This window comes from Rhea americana, unplaced genomic scaffold, assembly GCF_003343005.1.
Source record: "Rhea americana isolate MKP2758 unplaced genomic scaffold, rheAme1 scaffold_179, whole genome shotgun sequence".
Taxonomy (NCBI): Eukaryota; Metazoa; Chordata; class Aves; order Rheiformes; family Rheidae; genus Rhea; species Rhea americana.
The window spans coordinates 160333-183948 of record NW_028185916.1 but is presented as its reverse complement, the minus strand read 5'-3'; the positions used below and the strand labels follow the sequence as shown (position 1 = coordinate 183948).

General features: G+C 37.4%; 1 protein-coding gene across 3 annotated transcripts in view; it reads right to left on the bottom strand.

The window, feature by feature from the left end:
- CTNNA3 (catenin alpha 3) overlaps positions 1-23616 on the bottom strand; it is a 446797-nt gene that overhangs the window by 337494 nt on the left and 85687 nt on the right. For all 3 annotated transcript variants that reach the window (XM_085301619.1, XM_085301618.1, XM_085301620.1), the window contains exons 6-7: positions 14823-15086; positions 8433-8636 (exon numbers count right to left, since the gene is read on the bottom strand). In XM_085301619.1, the coding sequence (XP_085157745.1) occupies positions 8433-8636; positions 14823-15086 (468 nt within the window). The remainder of the gene's footprint in view (positions 1-8432; positions 8637-14822; positions 15087-23616) is intronic.

The window sequence follows — 23616 nt, the reverse complement described above, 5'->3', positions numbered from 1 at the left end:
ATGGATAAAGAAAATGTGCCAATTGGCACCATAGGCTTAGAAAACAATCACAACTAGTTCTTGAAAATTAAAAGCCAATCATCCAATCATGAGAGGACTTTTTTTTTTTTTTTTTTTTTTTTTTCTTAATAAGATGAAAATTCATTTTTTAAACTTTATATTGTCCAATTAAGTTTTGAATATCTCCAAGGATGGGCACGCCACAACCCCTCTGGGCAACCTCCCCCAGTGTTCAACCACCCTCCAAGTAAACAAGTGCTTTCTTAGGTTCACGTGGAATCGCCTGTGTTTCAGTTTGGGCCCGATGCCTCTCATCCTGTCGCTGGGAAGCACTGAGGAGAGTCTGGCCCCATCTTCTGTACGCCTTCCCTGCAGATCTTTATACGCATTGATGCGTCCCCCCGGGAGCTTTCTCTCCTCCTGGCTAAAGACTTCCTGCTCGGCCTCTCCTCATAGGAGAGATGCTCCAGTCCCTTAATCATCCCTGTGGCCCTTTGCTGGACTTGCATCAGCGTGTCTGCATCCCTCCTGTGCTGGGGAGCCCAGCGCTGCAGTCAGCGCTGCAAGGGAGGCCTCCCCAGGGCCGAGCGGAGGGGTAGGATCCCCTCCCTCGACCTGCTGGTCACGCTCGTCCCGATGCGGCCCAGGAGGCTGTTGGCCTGCTTTGCTGCAAGGGCACTTTGCTGCCTCATGGGTCAACTTGTCATGGTCACCAAGATACACATTTAGTAATTAAATTTTTTTGAAGAGAAGAACTTAAAAACATTTTGGATTTGCTCATAAAAACATTTTCCCTTGTTTTTTAAGAAGTTTAGAGAAAAGTTGAGTTTGCTGTTAGTTTATTCTTAATATTAATTTTCTATTAAGAATTAAACTATTAATGATCAATCTTTTCACAAGAATTGTTACATAAACCAAAAACAAATACCATCTAACCTAAACAAGAGTAACATTTACAAATATATTTGGCTAACAAAAGTCAGCTGTCACACACAGACTAAAAACAATACAAATGCATGCTGAAACACTGGACCTGGCATACTAACATTTAGAATAATAACAGAAATGGTATACTAATATTCAGAAAAACGATCAGTTTTTACCATCCTCAAGAAAATAGGAAATTGGTCTAGAAAAGCCTCACATAATGACAATAGTTTTGTATAATCTGTGAAATAATATTGTAAACTAAACAGCCAGCTAGATGTTTAGTAAACAAATCCTTGTAATATTTATTTGTAAGGCTTGTTTATTACCACAATCAAGGATTTATTTAATCTTGGGAAGAGAGAAAATGCCACTTCATTGAAGGTTTCTTAAAAAAAAAAAAAAAAAAAAAAAAAAAAAAAAACATTAGTCTTCAGCAACCTAGTATATTTCCAGTGCTGTCAGGTATACTAAATACAAATTACTGACTACCGTCCTGAATCATCCTCTGGAGATCCCTGAGTCGCTCATCACCCTATATTACTTTAATTCAAGCCTTAAGTAAGGATTCGATTAATCCTGAAATAGCTTGCCTCAGAACCATTAAATGAAAAACAGGGCTTAAGAATAGAAGAGCTTTCATTATCTTTCTCTAGTTCATGTGCATAGATCCCTGTTTTCTGCAAATTCTGTAACACCATAAATAATAGTCAGGTAAGTTTAGCTGCAGCTTATTTTTCACTATGAATCTATTTGGGGAATTCACTATACTACTTTTGCCTTTCAAACACGACAGAGATCTTTTTTCTGAACATTTCATAACCAATTTCCCTTTAAAACTAAACGGTGAACGAAAGTAACATTAGAAAAATGATTTTAACAGCCGAAATACTGCATATAAAACATAAGAACACCTACCATAGGAGTGTTCAAAGTCAATTAAATTAAGTACTCAGCCAATGTCAACAACAGATACGCTTTCCTGTATAAATGCCAGCATAATATGCCATATGGGCATACCAATTTTACTGGAGTAGATCTTTTTTCTGAAGACATAATACTCAACAGTCATTAAAAACACCCTAGGTAGAAAAATCGGAATGACACTTTCCACCCACACATCACACATTCAAATTTATATAGCTTAAGTTTTGCTGTATCTGATTTCCAAGCTTCTCTAGAGCAGTACTTGTTTGAAGAATTTTGAATATGAAGAGGACTGTAAAGTACAAACATTCAAATCCATTCCTCTTACAAAATGAAACGTGAACACAAGCACTGTTGTTAGATGTTCGTATATGAAATAAAAAAARGGGGGGATTTTATGAGGTCAGTTAGTTCACCCTCCTGCCCCAAGGGATAATTAACTAAACAGAAACAAATCACAGCAGATATTGAGCTACTTTGAGAAAATTTCTTCTTAAAATCTTTAAGAACAATCTCCCTTGTTAATCTAGTCTAACATGAGATATGGTATTGATATATGATCTGTGGACTGGGTAACTGGCAAGACCACCTTTCACAACATTTGGAATGTACAGCACCACAGCAGCTTGGTACAAAAAAGGAAATAGTAGCTGGGAGATACTGAGAGGAGAAAGATTTAAGATTTAGAGTAACTAGAAAAATGCATTCATGAAGGAAAGTATACATTACAAATAAATTTTCAGCATATTATGAAAAAAATGCTTGTATTAGACTGCTCACTACAGCTTCTTCCAAAATATAAACACAAACAGTCCCAAATGAATGAAACTAAAAATGGCAAATGCTATGTTTCATTAAATTGTGCATATTCTGTGAAGCCTGTGAAGAGGTTGATGTGTTTGTTCAGAACCTTTTTAAGGCAGGACAGCAGGAAAAAACAGGCTGACTGCTTCTAGTACTATATACACAAGAATAATGAAATTATCCAAAAAACAGCTGGATGTATATTCTACTATGCATCAGTCTGCATCACTTTATTCTGGGCCACAAGACTCCACAACATCTAAGAATCTTTAAAATCCTCCCTGATAAGTTTGTGGAAGAAAGAGTTAAGGGAAAGGGAAGAGGGTGGGCCAAATCATGGACCTCTCCTGCTTCAATTAACATGAAAAAAGCCCTGGTATCAATTCTGATAGTTGTGAAATGGAATTGTATCTAATGCTATAGTGCCAGTGTTGATTTGCTGAATCCAAATAACCTATTTATTCATATTTATAACCTATTTATATTTTCAACCTTAATGATTCTGACAGGCAAAGGGATCTAGAATAAGGCTGTAAGCCCATGTAAGAGGAGCAGAATAGGTGAACCCTTACAGGAATGGAGAAAGTAAGCTTTACCATAAAGAATTAGAACAGATTTAAAAAAAAGACTGGAGTATTTTTGTAAGTTTGCTTATTATTTGATTCATGTAAACCATAGTAAGAGAGTCCATTTTGTCTCCTAATATTGCACGTACAGAATTAAAATCTTTTCAAATTCAAAATATTAAATATTATTAATTGCCTTTTCTGCACCTATAACACATGGATAAATAAGGGAAAATACTCCCAAGAGATGCAAATATCTAACAGAGAGAGCTGGGCAATTGTTTAAATCAAAAGCATGAAACATTCCCTTCTTAAGCTGAACAAAATATTTTCTTCGATCTGAAATAAGTCTTTGGGGGGACTTTCTGCGGTTTGAAGAACTGCCAAAATGTTCCCCGTGAGCAYTGAAATGAAAAATCCACTGCTCAGAGCAAGAATGTGTAGCTTAAGTGAGAGATGAACTGCACCACTATGATTATAAACCAAAGTGTCTTGTCTTCTCTCTACCCAGGAAAGCGGTAAAAACTTCTGCAGAAAACCATAAAGCACAGGTCCGATGAAGTCTGAGGCATCTATATGTCCCCTCATTTTGAAAGGGTAAGAACAATAATAAAATACTGCACAAAATGTTACCAATCACTAGCAGTCTCTACGCAGAGACAGTTATGTCAGATGTGCTGTTGTAGAGTATTTAATGGAGGGGTAAAGCAAGTCATTTGCACTGCAAATTCGTAAGTCAAGACAACCAGGCCCAGAGCCRTGCCATTAATTAAAATAAATACATTAATTAAATTAAAAAAAATTCCTAGTTTTGCATTCATTTTCTGATTTTGAACTTCCAGTACTCAGTTCCAGTAAGTGAAAAACAGTTACAATTTGAAATCCAGACAGATTCCACTGGRTCCCCACTCAAGCAAGAATCACCTACAGCGTGTTACACAGGATCACATCCAGTAGGGTTCTGAATATCTCCAGAGAAGGAGACTCCACAATCTCTCTGGGCAGCTTGTTCCAGTGCTCCATCACTCTCACAGTAAAGAAGTTCTTCCTTATATTCAGGTGGAACTTCTTATGTTTCAATTTTTTTGAAAGACAGAAGTCTTTCAAATACCCAACAAATATCAATGAAATCACAACTTATCAGGAATGGTGTAAAGTATGCCATCCAAGCATCCAAGTATAGCTAATACATATATCTCCAACTAACGTCCAGAATAAGATGATAAACTAATACAGCTACAAAATCATGAAACATTATTTCAAAAATAAGGAAACTTTAGCTAAAGAAAGCAGTTATCATACCATCAGTACATCCCAGCTTTCTTTACCAACCTCTTTTGAGCCCTGTCTGAATGATCTAGCTAGAGATCTCTATTCAAACCCACAGGTGGGTGAGGAATAATTATTCAGACATACCATCCCTATTTAATGAAGGCAGAGCTGTGCCTGTCATCCTAACTGCTGCTCACAATGGCCCACTTAAACCCACACCCATTCACAATTCTATTATCTCTGTTGATCACCTGGGTAAGTGCATATCTGTGTTGTGACTGGAAGTAAAAGCATACAGAAAAAACCTCAAGAAAAAACAGTCAGTATTGCTGCATTCCAACGTATTCAATAACTTTTCATTTTAAAGGATGAACAGAGACAAGAGAATAATTTTCACATTAGGAGAATGTAAGTGCTTAGTACTAGAACAAAGTGATTGCTCCTATGGATACATTCCTATCCACACACTGTAGTATGATTCTGCCATTGATAAACTATCCAAATTCACAATAGCAATTTCTGTTATTTGATGTCCTGAAATGTAAATATACCCCTTAACAGTACGTATCTATCTGTACAATTCAAAGAATATAGCAATAATACACAAATAACCCAGAAATACCAAAAGAAAGATTGCTGCTTCTCAAAATTATAAACATATATATATAGCCTTACTTTGTGATTTACTACTTGTCTAAAATACTTTGTAAGTAGAAAAACTTAAGCTTCTTGGAGACAGAATGGGTTCTTATTAGTATAAAAAACATTTTGCTTAAATTTCTTTTGCATCACCTCATTGTGATACAGSCTCTGTGAAAAGCAGCCACTTATATAAAAGGCAGTAACTGTTGAAAAGATGCTTTTTCCTGGCTTTCAGAGAAAATTCTCAAGTTTTATCATTGACATCAAAGCTCTTAATTTCACTTGATGTCTTTGAGGCTTATTTAGAGACTTAGAATAATTGAGAAATAAAAACAAAATAAGTCTGAGAACAACAAAAGCTATATCCCTTATACTGTTTCAGATAGTTAGGGCTAAATTGTAAGTTCCTGTACATTTGTTTAAGCACTGAGGGCTAATTTCAGAAAACAGACTTTGATGACAAAGAATTTAGGCACTGGAGTCCTTGGGAACAACCCTGTTAAAACTGAAAACTGCTTCTAAGATTGTAAAATTTATTGGCCAAGAAAGCAAGCAAGGAGTCCACTCTGCTGAGCTACCTCTGTGTTTTGTCATAAAGACTCAACAGAGTTTCTCAACAGAGAAAATACATACTCAGATTTCCCATGCTGAGCACTGCTACATTTAAGTACTCTTGTGGATTTGGGCCATACTTAGTAAGTAGTCTGGCTGCTGAGAAGCTGTTTACTGGTGTCCTCTGGGAGGTCCCTGTACACATTCTGGCAACAAGCACACTCATGCCTTGCCTCCTAGAACCAGACACTTGCCATTAAAATAACCATTGAGAAAACACGCTAGATCCTGCCTTCTTTCTCTTGCCTACTGTGAAGCATGCAAGACAGTCTGTCACCATTTAAATTCTTTTTTCAATTCCTTCAGGTATAAATATAAAGTATTAGAAGAGAGGGGTCAGAAAGAGAGAGTTTAGGGACAAAGCTGGATGTTCAGAAACCTGTAAAATATACACGGCAAAGAGGAGAGCAATAGCACTAAAGTGCTTGCACTCACTGTGAAACCTGGCTGACAGGGCTATATTCTTGTCCATTATTGAATAACAACCCATCAAGCAAGAGTCTAGATTCACCCTGGTAGAACTTCACTGACACAAAGTCAATCAGATAAATTTCTGAGTACTTATGAATAGACATAGGGAGCCCAAAATGGAGTACATGAAAGCAAAAAATGACAGCTACATATCTAGAAAACAATCTTCCAAGTAACTGGATATTACAATTCACAAGAATGACTGAGAAGAATTAAAATGACATTTAAGTCTTTTATATTTCTTCCTTTCCACTTTCTTCTTCCTTGTCTTTACCATCTTGTACAAACATCTTCCCTTTTTGCCTTATTTAAGTAGCTGCTTCCTGACTCTCTCAAGTTTACATATTCAATTGGACAATGTATTCTTCACTTCCCCTTAATCTGCATTATGTAACCCTAGAAGCATGGCATTTCTGAAATAGAAAAGACAATCACAATTTTGTTCCAAGGTCCAAGGATTTAAGACCACATGACTTAAGAGTCATGCAGTAGAACTTCTGCAAGACACAGAATTCCACTGAAGGGTTCTTGCAACAAACCAATCTTTTGATTTGATAAGGGTCTTTTGGGATGATAAGGATATACACAGATTACCTTACTCCCCACCCCTCATTTTCTTAAGGAATAAGACAATACTGCCTCATCAGAACAGCCTTGGAGTAGGTAAGCAGTATGACTTACAAAACGGAAAAGAATTTAGGGTCCCCAAAATAGAAACAAATAGCTGTACAAACAATTATCCTCTCGATGTGGAAGATGAATCACCTCGACGTAGCTTTAGATAAGAACAGYGTGCCTACGGAAAACACTTCCAGAGAAAAGGCGTGATATTAACAGTATGTACCCATATTAATAGTAACTGCCAGACATAGAAAGTGTAAAATCAGTTATTCAAATTTAAAAGTAACTTTTAAAAAGCAATGAAATTATATTCTTTTTCAAAAATCCATCAGTGAACAACATATTGAAGCACCCTTGCAGCAAAGCAGGCCAACAGCCTCCTGKGCCGCATCGGGACGAGCGTGACCAGCAGGTCGAGGGAGGGGATCCTACCCCTCCGCTCGGCCCTGGGGAGGCCTCCCTTGCAGCGCTGACTGCAGCGCTGGGCTCCCCAGCACAGGAGGGATGCAGACACGCTGATGCAAGTCCAGCAAAGGGCCACAGGGATGATTAAGGGACTGGAGCATCTCTCCTATGAGGAGAGGCCGAGCAGGAAGTCTTTAGCCAGGAGGAGAGAAAGCTCCCGGGGGGACGCATCAATGCGTATAAAGATCTGCAGGGAAGGCGTACAGAAGATGGGGYCAGACTCTCCTCAGTGCTTCCCAGYGACAGGATGAGAGGCATCGGGCCCAAACTGAAACACAGGCGATTCCACGTGAACCTAAGAAAGCACTTGTTTACTTGGAGGGTGGTTGAACACTGGGGGAGGTTGCCCAGAGGGGTTGTGGCGTGCCCATCCTTGGAGACACTCAAGACCCAGCTCAAGACATGGTCCTGGACAACCTGCTCTAGCTGGCCCTGCTTTGAACAAGGARGGTCAGACCAGATTACCATCAGAGGTCCCTTCCAACCCCAACTATATCCTGTAAATTGGCTTATTAGCATACCAGACAGCTAAATTTCTGGATTTATTAAACATTTCTGACTTATAATTTAATAAGACAAGTCTTAACTTTCTGCTCCTAGGCAGATCAAATCTATTGTTACGAACGTGCTATTTTAAAAGGAGACAGACAGATTACTTATATTTTAAGCAATCACTATTTAAGTTGTTGCATACTGTAAGAACAAAGAACAATTTAGAACTCTGCTCCTCAAATTCTAAGAGGGAACTGGGAAGTTCAATGATGAAGAAGCTCTTGTTACTAGCATTTGAAGGATCACTGTGTCTGTTCCATACTGATGACAATTCAGAATAGGCATAAAATAACCTAAACATTTGTACATCCTTTCTGCGATTCAGCATGTTCTACAGACTATAAGAGATGATACAAATATCCCTCATTCTAGAGGTCTGTAGCTAGCTTTCATTTAGGTTAATGTAGAAAAGTGCTCCTTTTGGCCTTTTAAAAAGTATGTTGAAAAATACAGGTCAATCATGAGTGATCACAAAACTAATCACGCCTAATTATGTCTATTCAATATGTATCTATATTACAGTAGGCTTCGATACAGATATTAAAAAAATAAGAAAAAAATATGGTTACCTACGTTATTCATGTACTCGGAAAGCAGATCTTGAAGAGCTTTGCGGATAGCATTGCACTCAGCAATGATGCGTTCTCGATGAAAGTCACGTGTGCAGGAAGAATCTGCTAGCAAAGCAGCTCCACTAATAATTGCTTCCAAACGTTTCTCTAGTGATGGCCTTATTTTCTCTTCATTCACTACAAGAGGATCCAGGATAATTAAATTCTGGAAAATATTAGGAGTGTGGATAAGAAAAGTCAGCTCAATGAAGTGTCTGCTTCAGCTATTACGTGCACGAACCACAGTGACATTATGCTTCCCAGACTTTCAGCCATCCCCTTCTGCTTGAYATATCCAAAATACTGCTGATCACAGCAGATTCTGTTTTCCCCAGTGAGGCTAGTAGTGCTTGGGTCATTTGCAGACAAAGCCAAATGTGACCTGTTCCAATCCAAAAACCATATTATCAAATCCTACTGACCTCAGCTCAGCCCTAAGGTGGCAATAGAGCTTCCAACTGGAGCAGGTTTGCACCTAAGTGGCTTACAGAACATCATAGATGAGAAATGTTATGTTGGATTAGATGAATGGTCCAATTCTGCTGATTTTTAGTCTAATATAATCACTCTGTGGCAGAAATTCACTGCTGCTACTTTTAAAAGGCTGAATAGGCAAAGTGCAAAATAGTAGTTTTTGTTCAACAGTTTTGAAAGGTTACAGCTTTCCTTCTTTTCACTAGCTAGGATAAAGCAAAGCAGCCAACTCATTTGGTATGATAAAACGATCTACTTTTTGTGACAAGAAACAAATCTAAAAAATTGGAAAAGGAGAGGCGATGTTTTGATACAATGGAAAAGTAAGTAAATTCATGCTCCAGCCTGGATAGCCTTTTTTAATCAAACTGAACATCTGAAGCTGTGTCATTATGGTCCAGATCACCAAGCCTAAATTCCATGTAAGTCTATTTGCCTACTATATCCATTTGATGGTTCTAGGCTTTCAGAAGAAAAATTAAACAAGAAAATTATGGCATATATCCTTAAGTGGAATTTATATTTCAATTTATAATCAGTATGATAATTTCAGGTACTGTCTAGCTTATAAAATTCCAAGAGCAGAGAAAGTGTTCCATTACAAAATTATAAGATAAATAGCCAGAAAAGGTGACTGCAGTAAACTTGAAATTCTGTTGTTTTTTCTAATAAGAAATTCCAATGCATTATGTATGATTTAGAGAAAGGAAGTCTCTATTATAGGTTCAATCCTCCCACCTTTTCCAAAAAATACAAGAATTACTTTGAAATACCAGGAAAATTCTCCAGCAAAACTACAGAAAAAAAGTCAGACTTCATAATCCAAATATTTCCAAAGAAAGTATTTTAATACAGAAATCTGACAGTGGCTGTTCTTTCTGCATTACATTGCAGTTCAAATGGTAGCTCACATTCCCAACTTGCAGGAAAAGTGTAACTTTCTAAATATTCCTCCTCCATTACCCTTGTGTTGCCCTGAAGTACTCCATCTCATTTAAAAGCACTCAAGGTATTTAAGTACTCTCAACATTTCAGCCCCACACTTACTGCCTATTAATACACAGAAAATTATTTGAGAATGAACCTTCTTACTTAACCTCAGTATGTCCTTCTCTAAACTAAAATTCTCTAAGTTTTTAAAGTGGCTTATGTTCTGCTTTGTACCTGGAACTGGGACAACACAAACTCCCATCCTCAAACTGGAAAGATACTACTGAGCTTTTTTGTCTGTCTGTACACACATCCTGCACTGAATTTTTGGTCTTTCATATCACAGCAGAGCACCACAAAAAACAGGCCAGTGATACTATTATTGCAATTGTCTATTCTGAGACTACAAAAAGTCTAAAATTAGGTTTATGGACTTGTTACAGCAAGTGATAGGATATATCTAGCTGTAAAATAGCTTATGAGTCTATGTCAGTTCTTGATGTGTATCTGAAAGATGCAACCTTAGATATGCTAAAACATCAACTATGTATTTTCAAGTTCCTGGATTTTCTCAAGACAATGTCCACCTATCCAAACTGGAAGGGAATTTACGTGCAAATGTGATGGAAAGAGCTTTAACATTCTGGAGATGAAAAAACAAGGCTATGTTTGTATCCATAAGAGTAATATATTAATCCTACCTATTAATCTTAATTATTTCCTAATTGAAAGATGTTAAAAATATACAGATCATAGAAACATCAAGTTCACGTGCAACTTTGGAATCAGTGCCAAACTGGAAGGGGGCCATGACTATACCACCACCTGCCCACTAGCAAGGTTAGAGTAAAGGAAGAAGGCATTTCACTGCTTCACTCTCTTTTATAGAAGTTCAGAATTTGGAGCCAGTCAAGAACCTCACAGCAGTTACAAAAAAATGACTTTTTTCCTTTCAAAGGACAGTGAGAAGAAAAGCTGAAAAATTGCCAGGACCTGGCTGCTCCTGCTGTGAAGAGGGATATCCAAGAAAGAGAAAGAGGGCTTGGACAGAAGGAAGATGGTTTGCTCTCCTACTCAGAAACTGCTCCATATATGCTAATCTCCGGCTGGCAATAGATCAGCCAGCCTGGCTCACCCAGGCAACAGCATAGGACACTGTTTTGCTTTTGCAGGCAACCTCCTAATCTACCAATGCCTAAGAGCCAGGCCTGATAGGAGTGGTGATCCAGCTCTTAGCAGTGTCATCAGAAGCCTCCTACTTTAATTAAAATATTAAAACTCCTCTATCTCTTCTATAGCTTATATCTCTTATATAGCTATAATAGCTATTGCCACAAAAAGGAAGGAAATGTATCTGAAGACACATTTTGGGAAGGGTGAAGGTAGCAGGATAGCACTTGTTCAGGTGCGGGATGACTTGGAGACACATTAAGAGCATTATTATAGGACATCTGTATTTTAATTCATAATTTCCTTTCTTTGTTGAGTTTCCTTAGGGAAGTGAGATTAAGGCTGAATGCAAAGGAAAACTGCACCCAATTTGTCTAGAGGCAAGGTAAGTTACAACATGCCCTATACAATATGCACTGCAGGAAGCCTGGGAAATGCAGTACAAGGGATTGCAAATGCATGGTAAGAAGTGCCATTATGGACTCTGAAAGGGTGTGGAAATTAACTGCTTCCAGCTGTCACCACTCTAGGTAGGAATGCATAACTTGAAAAGTAGCATCCAAATAGTTCTCAGTACTAGGAACTGTGCTTTCCTGCATAATACCTTTAACCAATGCATTATCTAAATTTTCCTTACTTTGGCTATATCAAAAGCCACAGTAGAATTAAAAAGGAAAAAGTTTTAACTTTGATAACCAGCATATTAATACAGATTTGGAAAAGTCTGTATTTACACTTCTTTTACAGATAATTAACTTATATTCAGCAGATAATTTCAAATCAATCTTATACATGAAAGACTCATCCATGACAATCTCCTAGGAACGACAAGGGTAGGCATTCCAACGTAGCCAGTTTCCAGAGGTCTGGACATTCACTTCTGATGCGGGAGACAGGTTTATTTGTATTAGAAATTTGAAATTCAGTCCCCCTCATTCACATTACCATCTTGAATACCCAATTGCCCTGTAGTATCTCACTCCTGTCTGTTGGAGCTGTGCCACTTAGTTATTATTCATTGGAGCACCAACTTCACTGTCAACCTACTGTATCTGACATAAGCACCTCAGCACTGGACTGTACACACAATGTCCATCATGATATAAATGCACTGGCCAAGTAAAATATTTAAGTGTTACTGCAGAAAGAAGCCGATTCATCACGGAAGACTGAGATGTGTCTGATGACTACAGTCAGTCAGTCATATAGATAGCATGATGACTGCTTTCAGGTCTTAGAAGAAACAGATGGAAAAACGTCTTCTAGGAGACAGTATGAAGTCTATGCAAAGATGGACCAACAGCATTGTCATACTCAAGCAAAAAAAGCTACTAAAGTTCAACAGTAAATCAAACAAATTCTAGGCAATAATACCCAGGAAAATATGATTTAAGATTATACCTGCAGATAATTCTTCAAGCAATTTAATCAAGTATGTGCGACCAGTATACCAAAGCAGAAAAGATGATTCAACTCCAGCCAACGAACATACACTAGATATGCAACAAGCAATTTTGCTTTAAGAGCAAAAGCCTAAATAAATGCTCCAAAACCTGTAGATGCAGAGGGACTAAGCACCATCAGAAGAGGTGCTCCTCTGGCTGGGAACCTCAGAACATTTGAATGAGTGCAGAGAGCAGTCTATAAAAACTTGAGTTTTTATATAAAAATGAGAGCTTAAACAGAATGGTTAGGCCCGTGTTTTTTCCCTCATTAGTCCTCTGAACCTTGAAAAAGAGGAAGCATGGGTATACAGAAACATGGTTATATTTCCTAACATTTGGGGCTGATTTACAGTATTTTGATGTCTGGTGAGTAACTGCTCTGCTAGATGGCCATAGTCATCAAAGAACCATGTATTAGATGAGCGAGCTGACAGAGCAGTTTGGCATGAACTGTACCTTTTGTGAGAGCTCTCTTTACATTCATAAGCTGAAAAACCACTGAAATGTACTAGATAACCCACACCTATGTGCTCTTTTAACAGCTCTTAACAAGTAATTAAGCTTTTAACATTAAAATTCTGTGTTTAATTATGAACGACATGGTAGTTAAACAGACCTATGAGAGGAATTCTTGTGAAATCTACTGATTTAAGTTAACTTCTCTAATTTTTCTGGTGGTTTCCTCACCTATGAATCTATGATTACTTTCACACTGCCAGCACTGGCAAAGCAGGAATGACATTGCAAAACATCTAGATACTAAATTGTTGGGTAAGCTTCTTGACACATTTCCACACTATAAACATTTAATGAGATTTGCTCCCAACAGACTATTTACTACATCAGTTTATTTCATGGCACTGTATTTGCAAGAACAAGATAGAGCAAAGGTTATTTCAGGTCCTATAGCCAGTACAACTTTCTATAAATAAAGTATAACCATTTAATTCATAAAATCATTTTTAAAAGTTAAACGCTCTATAAATCGTGCTTTATCTAACTCATACAGCCTCAGTTCCTACTTGTGTTACTCAAGTAAAAATGAATTTAAAATTCAATAAACAAATAACATTTTACAACAGCCAGGCTCATATGTTTCTGACTAAAAATAAATTCAATCCAAAGGAGAAATTTCCCTTTCATAATTATCACAATTCTTAGATTTGAAAACAATAGTAAAATTAATGACATCAGAAAAATGATTTATTAAAATGGCATGGCTGTCATACAGACAGAGTGATTTCCCTCTGGTCAGCATAAATGACCACTTCACTAAATTCTGTAAGAAAAAAAAATATTTTTTTTAAGAAAAAACAGGTAAACAACAGCTCTAATTTAAGTTGGATTATTTGTCATTCAGAGTTCCACTGTAACAAAAGACATATTATACATAAAACCTGAGGTTTTTTCTATCAAATAATGATTATTGACTAGCAACTGTAATTTTAAAACCCAATGGAAGCAGTAATGAAGGATGAAATACAGACTTATAACCTGTTCCTTTGGGAAAAAGTATCAGCGATTCAACTTTGGACATGATTGAGATGTCTGTTTTGATTAATAAACTGCCACTACAGGAGTAGTGCCATATAYGAATTTCAGTGCATTTCTTCCATGCTTCATTGAAAATTTTAGGCAAAATCTTTCATCATCAATCATAACCCCAATTTACCTGAAAGTGTGTCAATAATATTGGAGTTCCAAGGCTGGCATCCGATAGCTCTGTGTTTTTACAACTAAAAAGACCCATATTTGCAAATGTATTTAGAAATGTTTATTCCCCTTGTTGATCTGGGCATGCACCACTTACACTAGATGAGGAACACTGTCTGCAACCTCACCCTCCAAGCTGGCTCTTACCACTGTCAATCAGCAGGACGTAATTACATGATGTTCCCAATGACAAATTTTGGAGTAAAGAATTTTATCTTGCATCAAACTAGTTGAAATATAGTCAGGGCAGCAGTGATTATCATCATCTGATAATTGTTCTTGTCATTTTTAAACTGAACTCATGAGTTCTGCCCAGATATTCAAGGATTTTTTTTCTGTCTTCGCCTTTAGTGATACATTTGGAACTAATTCTTGCCTGCTGTTCAAAACAAGCCAAACACTGAACAGATGTGAAGACTTAATTTCAAACTGTGTTGAAGGAAGTGATCCCTCTCAGTGAAATAGTTTACAGTGACACAATTATCACTAAGACGAAGCAAAGCTTCAGTTTCTAATGTCTTTAATCTGTCAATTACAGCAATAGTTAAAATTAAAAAAAAAAAGAATTAAACATTTTCCCAAAAAATGTTGCAGTGTTACAGATTTATGCATTTACCTACCTCAAGCTCATCAAGGGCACTTCCGAGAGTAGCTGTATGAGATATAGGTTGTCCCATTTCATTTCTAACTCCTTGGGAAGCATTAGAAATTACACTGAGAGCATTCTGTATTTCATTACAAATTGAGTCCTTGCTGGCTGTAAGGGATGCAACATCTGAATGTTCCAAACAAGCTGAACATATTGAATGTAGAAGAGATGAATTTTCCTTCAGACTTGCACGTGCTGCAGCAATTTCATCTCGCTGATTGCTAGATTTCAAATCCTGTCAGCAAAAGAACATGCTGTTTTTTTCCAAAAGCACTTCAAAACTGACAAGTAAATATAAATATTTTTTTCTATGTGTATTCTGTTTAAGGAAAAATTAAGGAAAAATCAAAAATTATGAAAATTGACTATGTCTACAACAATACTTACAGTTAAATTTAGGATCATTCTTATCTCACAAAGAATGAGCCAATCCTATGCAAAAAAAAATCATATTTTTATTGTGTCTTATAGCCAGGATGAAAATCTGTCCACATTTTGCTTATTCTTAAGTACGGTTTTCCTATGATGGTTCATCTCAGGACTAGCCTGCAAATTAGCTGTCTCTTCTCTCAAATATGTCTTTCTTAATAGGCAATAAAGAAGGGCGGTGGGTACAGATAGGGTCAAGCAAGAAATTCCGTGTTTGTGCTTTTAAGCTAATTTCTTGTGTTTACTTCCCTGCCTCATCAGTATAAATCCCAAGCACACTGTAGAAAGGAACAGCAGGTCAGAGATGAGAACCATGTATTCCCAGGAAAGCATAGAAGGTGAGAAAAGAAAAACAGGGCCTGTGAAAAGCCATCTCTGGAAACTGCCTATTTCTCCTCTCTCCACGTCAAGTGCACACTTAAGAGAACTCAGGAACCTTGCCACACTCCTCCTCTTCCTTTCTTTTCCACCCAGACCTTCCTGAAATCCCACTGCCTTCTGGTAGCCCAGACAATAAGGAACAACGTGAACCTTATAACCAGAAGCTCCATAGAGCTATCAAGTCGGTTTTAAGTGTTTCTAGGTGTTTCTAGGAGTCAAGCTCAGGCACAGTTACTTGGGCAGCWGAAAGCTATAAATTTCAAGGCAAGCACACGGTCAGCATCAGGATTGTAAGGAGCCTTCTGTCTCATCCTATTTTACTTTACACACTCTCCTTACCTTCTTTTTTGCATCTTGTCCCTTTGAAGAAAACTACTAGATATTTGAAAAATAGTTTGGATGAAATTAAACTCAGAGGTAAAATAAAAAAAAAAAGAAAAAAAAAAGAAAGAAAGGAATGGAAAATGGCACATCAGAACAACAAAAGCCTGTGGCACTAGTTTCAAACAATGAGAAGAGACACAATGAAGAGTGAATGACAAAGTGTATGCAAAGCTGCTTGCAGCCTGCTCTAAAGCAAACGCAAGTCTTTCCAATTATTTTCATTGGCATTGCATCAGCCACATCTATATGCATTATTTACAAAAGTATCTACTTCTCACTGCATTAAATTATTACATTAGGAAAAAACAAACTGTAAAAAAATGCTAATCATTTAATTTTAACTGACAAATTGGGAGTAACTAGGACCACTGTGACATAAAAAGTCAATTGAGGGAGGTAAACGAAAAGCAAATGAGACAAAATGGTATGTTAAAATTACCAAAACAATTGAAACAACGGGGTAATATTGACTTGTATCTTAAATCACTTTCTCATCTATCCATTTGATGTCAAGAAGTAGGAAAACAACTTTAACTGGAGACATTTAAAATTCAAATATAAATTAAAGGGCTGATATTAAGACAGTATTAAGAAACTCCAGCATATATTTTCTGACCATTAGAACACGCATGCAGTGATAAAAGCACACAGGCAAATATGAAAAGCTTCAGAAAACAACTTACCATACATTAGTGCTTGCTTGTGACACATAGCTTCCTCAAAAAACAATGCAGAAATACTATAGGTTCATGCAAAATGATTATGCTGATTTCTTCTGTTTATTAACACTTGCAATACAGTATGTATTTGTGCTAGTCTGCAATTGCCTGTGTGACCCCTAGGCCCAGCTTGAACTCAAATTCATTTGTGTGTGTGTGTAAATGTGTGTGTGCATGTGTGCACATATACACACACACAGTAGTCCCAATGACAGGCTTTCCTCTATGTACCTATGTGAACGGCAATTTTGTAGAAGTTGTGGGAGAACCACTGTTTAGTCAAGAAAGCCAATGCAAAAGCTAATTTTCCTAGTATCAGAATAATTCAGGTCAGAAGGGACCTCAGAAGGGCTCTAGTTCATCTTCCTGCTCAAAGTACAGTCAGCTGGGGTCAGACCTGGTTGCTCAGGTCCTTATCCAGTTACATCTTGAAAACCTTCAAAAGGATGGAGACTGCACAACCTCTCTGAGTGCCCTGCTCCACTGCATGGAGAGGAAAGGTTTCCTTACATTCAGTCTAAAACTCTCTCATTCCAATTTATGCCTGCAGTCTCTTGCCCTTCCAGCCTGCACTGCCATGCAGACCTGGTTCTGCCTTCTCAGCAATCTCCTTGTAGGTGCTGGGGGGGCTGCTGTCATGTCCCCCAAGTCGTCTCTCTTCCCCAGGCTGAACGAGTCCTGTTCTGTCAGCCTCTCCTCAAAAGGCAAGTGTTCAGGCCCCCAACCATCTTTGTGGCCTTTAGAACTTAGGAAATGCTACATAGATGTGCACTAGTTTCTTTCAGAGTCTGTAAGGCTGTGTTTTTACAAATGTTTGTAAAGCACATTGTCAGTTTTGAATTTAGTATATAAACACTTGTTGAAAGCTTGCTGTCTCTTAACATGATTTGGCTTTCAAGAAAGCTGGCTATCAAGGAGGCCCTCTACATGGCAATCATACAAACAGGGTAACCTCATTGTCAAATTACACACCTGAAGATGAATAAATAGTTTTTGTTCTGAAATTTCTTATTCTTTAGCTGTCCAGAAATGTTTGGAAAAACACACAGTTTTGTTTCACACTATATTGTGTCAAGTTTCAAAAGCACAGTATTGGTAAATCCAGCTATGAAAAGCCTCACTTCTGTTCAACAACACTTTTTTTTTTTTTTATGTTTAAACCCATGAAATATATCACTACTTTGCTTTTCAGCTGCAAGCCTTAGACAGCCCCAAAACAACTGTAGGGATATTGCTCTTTTCCACCTTGATGAAAAATTAAATCCTCAAGATTTTTTATGTGATTCACAAACAGGAAGAGACATTCAATAATCTTAGTCTGACCTTCTGCACAACAGGGCCAAAAAGAGAGAGTGATTTCTTTATCAAACCTTTGCATATGTGGATTGTTAGAATAATGCAACTAGTTCTTTAAAAGAAGGAAGTCAGTCTCTACACACAGATTTTTAACCCGTACTTCTCAAACCATTTTCACTGGAGAGAAAAATACAGAAATCACCTGATTCCTTTTCATTTGTAACTAGAGAGTATACCATTAGGAAACACAGGAAAGTAATACTGAGAAAATATACAATTCATTTTGATTTATTTTTGATACAATATATCACTTGAAAACTACAAGCAGAGTGTTAATGTAACATTGACGAGCACTGTGCTAAACCTGAATATGCTTGCACACCTTTCGATCAGCCTCTGCACTAAGACTACAGACTTTTAAAGGTCTGAGCATTCAGTCATGGGTCTGACAGGAATGTAGTGAGAGTTGTACTCCAACAGACACTCTACACATACTGTCCCTTGCTGAATTCACTGCCTTAACCTTGCACAGAATGAAACATAGAGTTACACAAGTGCTATGCAAGTAAGCTGTAAAACAGTTCTTTTTCACAGAGTAGTTGCATCAGCACAACTCATGAGATTCAGGCATCTCCACAAGTATAAATAACTGCTATATTTTGCACATGCTGCAGTCAACAAGAGGTTCACAAAGGTAACTTCAAATAAAATGCACTGCAGTCATCTAGTTCACTGTTTGCAGAGACAGACATCACTGCACTGAGCTCCATATCCAGGAGAAAAAAAACAACATACAAACTCTCACAGTTTTGTACCACTATAGGATGAAGGAACAAAAACATTATTTTTTTTATCATGGCTTAAGCTTCAGCCTTGATGTTCAGTTTTCAGTCAAGAGCAGCTGCCAAAGTGCAATGTCTATTTGGGGAATCAACAAAGATGATAGGAGAGCTCATAAACTCTTCCAAGTGTTTTTGCTCATGCGTCATTTCTCTGGGTATGGCTCCAGTTCACTCATTTTGTAAGTACTATGTGGTCTCATTCAGCAAAAAGAGAGTATCTCACAAAGTGGGGGAAAAAAATGGCATTGATACTGATGGCAACATTGCTCTTGAGCTGTATCAGTCCTTTCAGGGTAGTACTACTTTCTCATAGACTTTAAAAGCTTCCTGCTCCTGACAAGGATCTTGAGAAACCATGGGTCCAGGAGCCCCTTTCAGCTCAGTCTGGTACCACTGGTTCYCACCCCACTACCTGTGCCTGGCCATAGACCCTGTTGATCTGGATTCTGACCCACAGACTGATTTTCTGCCTTGGCCCTATGGACCTGTCTAGTGATTACTGGTTACTCTCACCAGCCTGATCCTGACTGACACACGGACTGACTTCTGGGCTTGACTTTGGATAACAATTTGGTTAGCACAAATGAAACTTCAATGGATCATACAGCTATATTACACATAAGCCTGTTTGTTCATATGTTGCTTAAAAAAAAAAAAAAAAAATGTTTCCATGAATTGCTCCACTGGTAGATCAAATAAATTAAATCTGTTACACTCCAGTGGTGTAAAACATTTTCCTTTCTCATCTCTCTCCTCCAACAGATAGATAATACCAAAATACCAAAAATCTCCTAAACATACAGCTTTTTTAATATTTTTACTGTTTTTATATATGTCCTAAAAAAAAAAAAAAAAAATGTTTCCATGAATTGCTCCACTGGTAGATCAAATAAATTAAATCTGTTACACTCCAGTGGTGTAAAACATTTTCCTTTCTCATCTCTCTCCTCCAACAGATAGATAATACCAAAATACCAAAAATCTCCTAAACAACTGTGCTTGCACACACCATGGAAGTAAGCCATTTTAGAAGATGCATCATAACACTATTGTGTGTGTTGTGCAGTGCAGATAAAAACAGGAATCTTTCTTTACATTACACAGATTGTCTTGCTTGCTTGATTGTCAGGAATTCCAATCTTACTGGCCTCCAGAGTTTATTTTACTGGCTTCAGAGGCAATTCTTCGTGTGTGATGCTAAACTATACTACAGTATGCATGCTGAAAGTATATATACACCATACACACACACAAACACTCTACACAGCTGTAAGCTCTAGGCAGAGTTTGTTTGCATCAGCCTTGAATATGAATATGCAGAATGCGAACTGTTACAGTACAAAGCCATGACAATGTCAGCAGAGGACAGAATCTTAAATAATCTACTCTGTCTCTGTGAAAACTCAGCACTGTTTATAAAGCCACCTGACTTTCAGTCAGCTTTAACAGCAAGCAGAAGATCAGCATCATTGGCTCTAACTGTAACATGTAATGCATGTAACATGTAACATGTACACACCATGTATAGCTTTTTCTTTAGAGAGAGGTGCTGCCTTGTTCACTGATTTCCATGAACATGGAATACCAAGGTCTGATTTTCAGAATAGTTTAATCATTTTTGGTCCTTGATTTTTCAAAATGCATGAAACTTTTATCCCAGGCATTCAAACGGGGAATCCCAAATCATGGCCATGTCTGAAAATGTTATGTGTACTTGCTGAAGATGCAACTTCAGTACCTGACAGTTCTCTATTCTCCCCTGAAGCTAGAACACAAATTACTTCACCAATCTGGCAGGAAATAGGAATGCAAGAAGAGTTTGATAATAACAAAGAAGTATAGATGAAATCTCTCTCTATATGCCGTATCACTTAGAAAAGGAAGGGGAAAGTGTTTATGTTTACTGTCAAAAGCTGTACCAAGGCACTGAAATAAAAGTTTTTTAACCTCCAGAAATACTAAATAAATCTCCAAAGATTTTTACAGTCTTGAAGAATGCAAACAGGAAAAAGAACGCCTGAAAGCTGACATGTTGAATTAAACTGTCAGTACACAGAAATACAGAAGCTGTTCTATAACTGCAAATAAAGTTTCAGTTTTGCAGTAAGAAACAAACAAAAAGTTATTGACAGCTTCTAGTAAATCTGGATGTTTTGATTGCTTGTTAGATGCTTTTCATTAGCATTCATATTAGGAGAATGATACTTTGATAACACTGTTGTAAGGTCAAGGGTTTTTTTTTTTTTTTCTTTTTTTTTTTTTAACTGCTGTTAGTCTCATTTAAATGCAAATGAATAACTTGTTCATCCATTAAAAATTAGAGATTCTGATGAAATAACCAGTGTGGCTTAGAAGTTAATACGAAAGTTAAGGGATAAAGCAGAAAGAACTGAAAATGAGCTTGGATACCCTGATCTAGAATCCGACTTCTCTTGAAGGGATAAACTTATCCGGTTAGATCCAAATATCTTTAACATTATTTTGCCATAAAATAAGATATCAGCCTTTGCTTCCTACCAGAAATTCCACAGAAAGATATCCAAGAATTAATAATAAACTGTTACAGGACTCAGGTTTTAACTAGAAGTGAAGCCTCACAACTTTCTTTCTGCACATATACCCTATTCACTATTAATCATATTCAAACTGATACAAAATACCACAAAGTAGCACAGCGATCTTATTCAAAGTATCAAATATTGCCCCCCTCTGGTTAACATCCCAGTGTTTAAATTTACTAAGGCTTTGTTGGCTAAGACTGCAACTACTACAAAATATTCTCTCTCTCATATGCTTCAGTGACTTCTAGCCTTGTTATAGATTATTAAGCAACACCTTGCTGTCACTTCCCTATCTGTTATTTTTGGAATTTGGTTCCCATACTTTTAATACCCTGCTCCATTAACTGTCAGTCTCCCAGATGAAGTAGCCAAGTTTGAAAGGTAGCAAAGCAATTTTTTCTGGTAAGAATTAATGTAATAGAATTTCTCCTTATGTCCAGCAATTCTTTTTCGACAAACACATACCACTTAATATATTAGCTCACAAAGGTTTTTTCCTAGTAAAGTTACAGTCACATTTGTCATAAACAAGCGATTCTGGAACCAGAGCAGGAAACATTCATCAGGGAGAGGGCTCCCAGGTTAAACACCAGATCTGAAGCTGGGAACCTCCATAAGGTCCTATCATGATTTGAAGAGCAGAAGGGTAAAGAAGATGTAAAGGAGAAGGAGCAAGGGGAAAGAAAGGGATGAAATATCCCTGCAGAAATCTGCATGAATATAAAGAAAGGAAAACAGGAAAAGGCAGATATACAGTACGAAAGCATGAGATTGAAACAGTGTAAGGAAAAGTAAGAGGATGGAAAAAAAGATGGAAAGGGACAGTAATATATTAAATGTTACTTGATTCCAAGCATCCGAAAATAGGATAACCAAGACAGCAGCACCTGAAACCAGGATGACCAGGACAGCAACCCCCTACAGTCCTCTTATATTCTTTATTCAAYGGTTAAAGCAACAATCAGCTCTTCTGTGTTAACATTTCCACTTAAGAAGTACCTTCGCTTTTTGCTGCTGTCAAATGCAGTTTAAAATTTTCCTAAGTCCAGAGTTTTTATGGCATAATTTTATTTCCTTATTTAAACTTCAAATGTTTTCAGAGATTAATTCTTCATGTGACTTGGAGATCTCTTCCTAGGAAGTTAAAAAGCTAGCTGATGTTAACCATTTGTTTCAGAAGCCTGTTGGATCCTTTATTATCAAGGTTGATCTCTTTTGTTTAAAACTCTATTTCATCCTTTCAGCTAATTATATAAAAATAAACACGCTCTCCTACTTCAATGTCAGTTATCACTGATTATGAATCATTGATCTGTCAGACCTGCTTTTTAATGTCCATCCTCAAAAGAAATGAGGTCAGAGAGCAATGGACACTTCTGGTGGTCAAGATCATTTACGATTTAGTCTAAAATTTAATATTAAAGCAACTTATCACAATTTTCAGAGGACTGACAAGGAATTTGTGCATACATACCTAACAAAGTAATATAATGCAAATACAAAATACAGAAGTACATAATTGATCTAGGACGGATTTAGTGACAGCTGGAAAGCCTGACAGAAACACAGGAAGCATGGATCCTGGAGGAGTAAGCAAAAGTCCTATACAGATCGGTATGTTCCAAAGTGCTTTCTCTTCTACAGTACTCTGCAGGAGGTACACTCAGTCACACCAAACCACCCAGTAAATACATTCTGTCTTAATAATATGAAAAGTCACAATCTAGGAGTCTGGAAACCTTTCCTGCTCCTGCTCACCCTGGAGTCTGCACAGCTTCCCTGCAACTCTGCTGAAGCTAGGAAGAGCTTAAAGAGCTGCTCGGTCAGGCCATGGAGAACATCAGGGGCTAAGAGGCAATTAAGGTCAGGGCTGCTGTGCCAACGGCACAATGTGGCAGTGATAGACTTCTTTGGCCTCCTAAAGGCCCACCCCTTCCATCACAGCCAGGACAAACTCATTATTTTATGAAGATAGTGTCCAATTTATGAGGATTTCTGTATTACCATAAAAAGTAATATATACATACAAAAGCAGTAATTGCTACAGGGAACCTAAAAAACTTGTGTTCAAGAATATCTTAGAAACTGCAAAACTGAAAGACAAACCAAAAAGATACAGAAATTCAATGCCATCTGCAACCAAGAATATACAC